At 43.7% G+C, this 7,655-nt stretch overlaps 1 protein-coding gene across 2 annotated transcripts in view; it reads left to right on the plus strand.

Moving 5' to 3' along the window:
* PHF14 (PHD finger protein 14) overlaps nucleotides 1–5,498 on the plus strand; it is a 225,257-nt gene extending 219,759 nt beyond the window's left edge. For both annotated transcript variants that reach the window (XM_027573355.2, XM_027573357.2), the window contains one exon: nucleotides 5,369–5,498. In XM_027573355.2, the coding sequence (XP_027429156.1) occupies nucleotides 5,369–5,458 (90 nt within the window). In that variant the 3' untranslated portion in view covers nucleotides 5,459–5,498. The remainder of the gene's footprint in view (nucleotides 1–5,368) is intronic.
* Nucleotides 5,499–7,655: the final 2,157 nt, after the last annotated feature.

The raw sequence follows: 7,655 nt of genomic DNA on the forward strand, positions 1-7,655 counted from the left end.
AATAAACATACATTGTATTAACTTTTGACTTTTGTGATTTATTTTTCAATTGCAGCTAGTATTACCTTAACTAACAAATACACATTCCAAATTTTGTTTGAATTTGAAATTTTAAAAACAGGCTATATATTCCTATTGTTTAACAATCAAAACAATATAAATATAAATATAAAAGATGTACATTGATGGTCTCACTCCCATATCATTTCTGTACACAATGCTCCATGCGCTCTCCCCTCTGTCTTAGAGGGAACCACTTTAATAGTTTCTTGGGTATCTTTCCAGTGTTTCTTTATACATACAACACAAAAGGACATAACAATGGTATATATATATATATATATATATATATATATATATATATATATATATATTCTTTTCTTTCCTTCTTAGCCCAGAGGCAGCATACTGCTTAAACTGTTTTGGGGCACCTGGGTGCCTCAGTCAGTTAAGCAGTTAAGCCTTCGGCTCAGGTTCTGATCCCAGGGTCCTGGGATCGAGCCCCATGTCAGGCTCCCTGCTCGGTGGGGAGTCTGCTTCTCCCTCTGCCCCTCCCCCTCCCCTGCCCATGAGCATGCACTCTCTCTCTCTCTCAAATAAATAAAACCTAAAAAAAAAAAAATCAACCGTTTTACATCTTGCTCCCTTCACATAACAAAATATCCTGATGATCTATTATACAAGAGCCTACTCATCCTTTTTTTATAGTTGCATAGTATTTCAGTGGATCGGCTACCATAGATTAATGATGGGCATCTACTGATGGGCACTTGGCAACCCATCTTCGCGAAGGTCCATACAATTCCATACAACTGGAGTGAGTCAGCGTGTGTTTAGGATTCAAGCCCAGTCCTAGCTGACCGCAGGCCACAGGCCCTACGCCACCTCTTTAGGAAGACAAGTACCTGAAAGAACTTCTTTTTTTACTCACAAAAGACAACAACATAACCCACACAGGGAGTGTCAGATGACTACAATAAAGTGAGGATGGTGTCGAACGGAATTGTTCTCATCACACCAGGTGACAGGAGAAAGGAAGGCATGGCAGCCTCATTGAGCTGTCCGCCTCATATTCTCTGTGTCCACAGAGCATTAGAGATGTGTTTGTCCCCCAGTGGCCTCCCTCACTTACTCCTTATAAAACACCATTGGTAAGTCTATTGTTAATCTACGTGTCCGAGCCAAATTTGTTTTTTAGCTTGTAGCCCTCATTGTTGAAAGGAAAAAAAAAGATACCAACTGTTTTTCCAATTTAAAAATCTGTAGCTCATGGCCTCCATTCTCACTTCTCTCTCCGCTTCCTGCACATTTTCTCTTGAATATCTAAAAGCAGACTCTTCATGCCCACCTTCCTACTTCTCCCAGACTCAAAGTCAAGGAGCCATTTTTGAGTGTCCTATACCAGAAAGGCAGGAGCCAAGTTTTAGTGATTCTTTGTTCACAATGTCCCTCATACTAGGCAATGTGGAAGAGGCATGATTTGAACATAGATCTGTGTGATTCCAAATGCTGAGTTCTAACTGCCCTGTATGTGCTGTATAAATTAATTACTGGGGATGGCTTAGTATATAGACACTGTTCCCACACCAATGTTCCCATCCTCCTCACTAATAACAAAGCATACTGAGAACCCATCAATTCCGGAAAAGGTTAGGATTTGGGCATTCTAGTGAAATTGTACATTTTCCAATGTGTAAAGATTCTTAGAGATTAATTTGTCCAACTGGTGCTTTTCACAGATGAAGAAACAGCATCAAAGAGGATGTGTCTTGCTCAAGAGCACACACAGAATAAGCATCAGAGATTTGGTCTCCTGATGTCCACTGCTTTTTTCTTTATGTTTCATGCCCCCCTTTCAAACCTCTGTATTATTAGCCCTGCTTTTAACTATTCTCAACTTAGCAAGTGTATTAATGGGCTGTTTTTGACCTGCCAGAGCAGTCTCTGTTTTAAATAAGGCTAAAAGAAATCACAAAAATGTGCTGACCCTTTGTATCGGTGAGTCTATTTTGAAAGCAGTGCTGAGTTTCTCAGGTAGCGGTGGGAGTGAGGGACGAGCAGCTGCCTGGGCTGGGATCTGGCAGCTATTCCTCGTTCCACCTTTCTCTGAGCATCTGGAATGCTGCTGATTCCAAATCTTCCGTGTCAGTATTGTAAGATACACGAGTGCCTCCCCAAGGGAGCGAAGGAGATAAAAACACACCCACTCTCTTCTATCATTTGATACTCAGCCAGATCTTTCCACCTCAGTATAAATTTAGCATCCTACCCACAGGGTTGACCTTTGCAGACTTAATTTATGACCTGTCTGAAAGCTTACTCAACCCGTATCATTTCCAATCATGACTCAAGAAAAGCAGTGCCAGACTAAACATTGTTTGGCTGCTCCATCCTTAGGAAAGGGGATCAGTCCATGTCTAGGCTTGTGCTTTTCAGGTTCAGACTCAGTGTTCTCTATTAGCCTGGGGACCACTGGGCATAGGGCCTAATTGGTTCACAATAAAGGTAGAAACAGTGATTTTTCCGTCCAAGAAAACACCCATCCCTCCACTCCTCAAACTTTGGAACACAATTTTCACCTACCTCTAACCACATGATCCAGAACTGGACCAATTGTTCTATTTCATTCCTTTGGCATCCCTCACAAATGAACATATCATCCAAATCTGAACAACAGGAGGCATCCTTTAAGATTTTCTCCACTGGAATAGCAAAATCATTTCTTTCTTCCTTCTTGCTGGTGAGCTATAAAAATACACTCTCAGAGAGGTGTCTTTCCGGGTGGAGTAAATCTCAAACCCACGATGACAGCAGAACAGGGACTTCCAGTTTCCATGTTCTGAAGGCCCTCAAGTGGCCCTGGTACCTGAAGGTCCCCCCCCCCCCCACCACGAGCTGAATAAGTCTCCAGGAAACTCTTTTTGTTTAGCTTATGTTGGGTTTCTGTAAAATAAAGAGTCCTGACTAAACACTCAACTCCCATGAGTTTGCTTTATAAACTAGGCTGTCAATTTAAAAATTTATGCTAAGAAATACAACTGTCAAGTGGATTGGAATAATACCGTAGGTTATCTCATTCTCTTCCGTAGAGGACAGCTTATGTGAGAAACCGAATTATGATGAAAAGGTTGCTTCCCAAGAACAATATCGGGATGAAAGGAGCGGAACAATCTCAAGGGCCCCTTTCTACACCCCATGGCACTTTGGGGACATAATGCCTGTTAAGTAGGGCCGAACACGTTAGTCAGCTAAACAAGGCCCCAATCTCTTGCATAACCCTTAGAGGCACTCTGACAAATTCTTCTTTCCAACGTTACACTTAAAGATTTCTTATCATTCACCAGGTGATTCCAATTCCTTCACCTGATATCATGCAGTTTTATACCTCAATGACTTTGCACATTGTCCTTGCTTCTTATCTCCCTACCGCAAGCACACCCCTCACTGCCGCCTCTTTTCTCTGATTGTAGAAATATTCCTAATCTCCCAGGACTTGACAGAACACATGGGTCCCTCTGAGGCATTCCCATTTTTGCCTAAATCTCAGTTTCATCCCACTTTCTCCAGTGTTTTCCTTTAGGAGCAAACTGCACTCATTTTGTAGCGCCACAAGCCATGTATGTGCTGTGTCTTCCTCCAGGTGGTATGTTCTTTGAGGACAGGGATTCAATCTTACCCATTTTTTGATCCTCAGTTTTTAACATAATCCACTACAAATAGTAGATGCATAAAATATGTTGAATGTTAGCTATCTTAGCATGAATTACTGCAGATTGCCTGACTGATTTTTACTTACAGGATGTTACATTGTTTAGGAAATTTTGAGTAACATTTGGCAGAAAATAAACCTAAATTAGATGACTTTGGGGTGAGAACCTCAGAAGCAGGCTTGAACCACCAAATGAAAGGAAAGGCAGGAACACAGCTGAGGCTTGAAGAGAATTGGTCTTAGGGTCATGAGCGTCCCTGCGACTTTCTGTCTTGTGTCTCTACATACCATTGTATGCAGACCAACTTCTTCCTCTCTCTGGGGAATATGGGTGCTGACAATCTTAGAGCTTCATCTCTCATCATGTCAGCTACCAACAAGGACCTGAAATTCCCCAGTTTGAGATGGAACATCCTAATGAAGTAGATGGGATTATGTGGGATACTGTGGCATTGGCCCCTATTCTTCACTTCTCCCAGAATCTTTATTTTTTGTCTTCGACTGTGAAGTCCTCTTCACAAAAGACAGACTACATTTCTCACTTCTTGACGATGTCTGGATGAGGTGAAGACAGCAGTGTGTGGATTCTGAGCCCAGGCCTTAGGAGGCCTCTTTAATTTCCATCCGTGCCCTGGCTCTTTAGCTGTTCCTAAGAAGGCCATGCCCAGGCCAGCCCCTGAAGTCCCCAGAGACGCATGGGGCACAGCCAGCTAGCCAGTCCAGGTTGTACGTGCTGATCTCAGCTGACTCCACTGCACGAGTGATCTCAGCCAAGATCAGAGGCACCCAGCTGAGCCCAGCCTCGGCCAACCAACACTTAAGTGACCCCCCAGGTCCAGGACAATACATGATTGTTGTTTTAAGCCACTGAGTTGTTAACCTAGCATTTTTCTGTGGCAATAGCTAACTGATATAAAACCAAATCTCACTTTTGCAGCTTTCCAGATATGTGACCCCGGGCAAGATGCCTAACCATCCAGATTTCACTCGCCACCTCTACAAAACAGAGATGGTAATCGTATCCATATCACAGAATTGTTATGAGAAATAAGATAAGTTAAAATGTAAAGTGTCTGACACATGAAAAAAAAATACAAATTTTTAAAAATTACTATTACTGTTTCACATGCCTGGCCACAAACAATTGTAGTCAGGGAGGTGGGAAGCATCCTAGAGATTGGCCTATGGACAAAGAAGAAGGCAGTTCTCATTTAATGAGGTGGTTAGATATGGTGGAAGAAGCCTTCCCTGGAAGCTGTGGCTGCTGATTGCACGTTATGATGGGAGGCAGGTTGGGCAGACAAAACAAGAATGTGCCCAGGACCTTTCCTGAATCCATTCCATTGCTAAACTCTGAATCACAAGAGATGGTTTCACATACCTAGCACAGAGCAGGCAGCATGGGTATATATGCCATCTCTTCCATTTAATAGGCATTCAATCTTTGGGATTATTCAGTTAGCTGTACTTACAGTCTTTGCATATTGGAGAATGAAAACACTGACTCCCCTTTCCCAGCACGGCTTCGGGAATTAAGTGAGATAATGTGTGGAAAACAAGAGCTATGGTACGTGACACAGAGCAGCTACTCCGTAAGTGGTGGCTCTGGGTTGCTGTTATTCTTCCTGGCTCCCTCTGTGACGTGCTGTTTCTCGTTAGCTTCCACTGCAGGAGGACAGCCTTCCTGACTCGGCCTCTTCTGTTTCTGGAGCTCTCTCCACTGCCTGCAGCCTAAAGCACATCCTATGAAGATCGTGTGTGTCAAGTCTGAACACGAGCAAGGTGCACCCATCGCAGGGCAGTTAACGCTGAACACGCACATGGCCCTAGTTTTTCCAAGGTGACAGGCTTAGAGGAAAAAAAAAAAAAAACTTGTGATATCTGATCTGGAAACCCTTTTTAGTGCAAAATCTGAATTGCAAAGTTGTTATTAAAAACTGCAAGTGATCATCAGCAGTAAAAGTGTGATATTAACTGCCTCTAACCCCCTTCGTCTCTCCTTGGCTGACACTCCTGACTGACATGGGGAACTGGCGAGCCGCCCCCCGCCGAGCTGGGCTGTAATTAGTGTGTGCCTAGAAATGCACATTGTTCACAAGCAGACCCTTGCAGGGAATTGCTCATTATTCCCATAATTTCAGGAAATAAAGAAAGACCCCCAATCACTTTCCAAGCCCAAGAAAGAACCACCGGCAGTTTTCCTCTGGCAGCAAGAAGGGGAGATGCTGATGAGACCCCGCTGTCTACCCAGGATCCCGGTCTGATGGCAGGCATTTGCTCCTTCTGACCCCCATGCCCTGCAGCGGGAAGACACACCTCCCACCTTGCCCGGAGGAAGATGAAGATGTGCTTCAGCAAGCTGGCCTTTCCACACTGAAAGCATCTGCCCTTTGTCACACCACAGGCTAGTGTCAGGGATGTGCTGGGGGGTGGGGGAGGGGGGAGAAGAGTAGAGTATAGCACTCGAATGGAAGAATTTATCCCGAGGACGACATGGACAAAGAAAACATATCATGTTTCTATGTGGAGTTAAACTGCCAGTCATGGTTATAGGTACAGTCTCTGGATAAACACACAATTTTCATCCTGGCATGTATACGTTTGAACACGCAGTATGCTGGAGTGAGGACAAGGAGGAGGAAACGCTGGACGTGGAGCGCAGTGGGCTAGAATGTTCTGAGATGTTGCTGAACGTCAGGAGAGTGGGGATCGTGTGCACGATGGGTTGTCCTGGTGCTTGGCTGTTAGTTCATCAGAGAAGATAGAAAGATGTCAGAGGGCTCAGGCATCTCAGTGCGTCCACAGAAATGCCACTGCCCTTGCTACCCTTCGGGGAACACGGGGAATTCTCTCTCACTGGGGAGGGCTGCAGTGAACCAAGGGGATGCTGTGATCAGACAGGACTGGCGTATGTGTGGGTGGCTTTGCGGGGAAGACGTGATCAATGGCTGTTTTAGAAAGATCTTGATTTTAGGTAAATTTACTTTCCCATCATGAAGTGCCATGCCTTCAGAAAGACAAATTAATTTAACATGACTGACTTACTGCTCCCTTATGAATTACTTTCCAATTGTTTTTAATAGCATATCTTTATCTCCAGCACAAGGGAACACAGTTGACCTTTAACAGCCTCTTTTATAAATGAACACAACTGCAGTTCAGCTTTTCCACTTTCAGATCTTTATCTCCTGGCACCTTGAATCCCCCCTCATCTGAATGCAGGTCCAGCTGTCTCTCCAATGGTATCTATCCATTAATTAAACACTTGGTGCTTAACAGCTTGCATGCCAGCAGCGGTAAAGGATGAGAAGGCAGTTCTCCTTTAATCTACAAATATTTATTTTCTTTTAGGGGGATTGGTTGGGAAAAGATTAAGTATATAGGAGGATAACCAGCTTACGGAGACTGTGCGTGTTGTGGTGGAAGTTTCCTGCCGAGTCACATCAGGTGCAGTTAGTAAGCAGGAAGGCTGGCTCCTAATCCCTGCAACCATAAATTATAAAGTACTGTTTAAAACAAGCATCTTCCTCCATCTGGGCTGAGGAATGTGTCTGTGTTTTCTGAGTATTTTAATGAGTGCTTGCGAATGGATTTCCAGAGAGGAGTGAATATAACTCGCACAGAATCGGACTCTGGTATTTATGGGATCCTGTCTGCACAGGAGCGGGTGGGGGGTGGGGCGGGTCATGGCTTGTGTTGCCTCCTCCTGCCGCAGTGCATTGTGGGACCCTTCTTGGTCCATGTACTTTTTTGTTTCTCAGACTCATTCATCACTGAACTGTATAGAAACTGTCCTAGAATAACAAAGTAACAGGTTGAAAGTTGGACATAGCCTTAGTTTTTTAAAAAAATGTTCTTTTAAATACAGAAGCAGTATCTGTGTGGTAGAATATTAAGAAATACTTACAAGCAAAACTAAAGGAATAAAAGGATTATATTGCAAATA

Source organism: Zalophus californianus, chromosome 12 (genome assembly GCF_009762305.2).
Source record: "Zalophus californianus isolate mZalCal1 chromosome 12, mZalCal1.pri.v2, whole genome shotgun sequence".
Lineage (NCBI taxonomy): Eukaryota > Metazoa > Chordata > Mammalia > Carnivora > Otariidae > Zalophus > Zalophus californianus.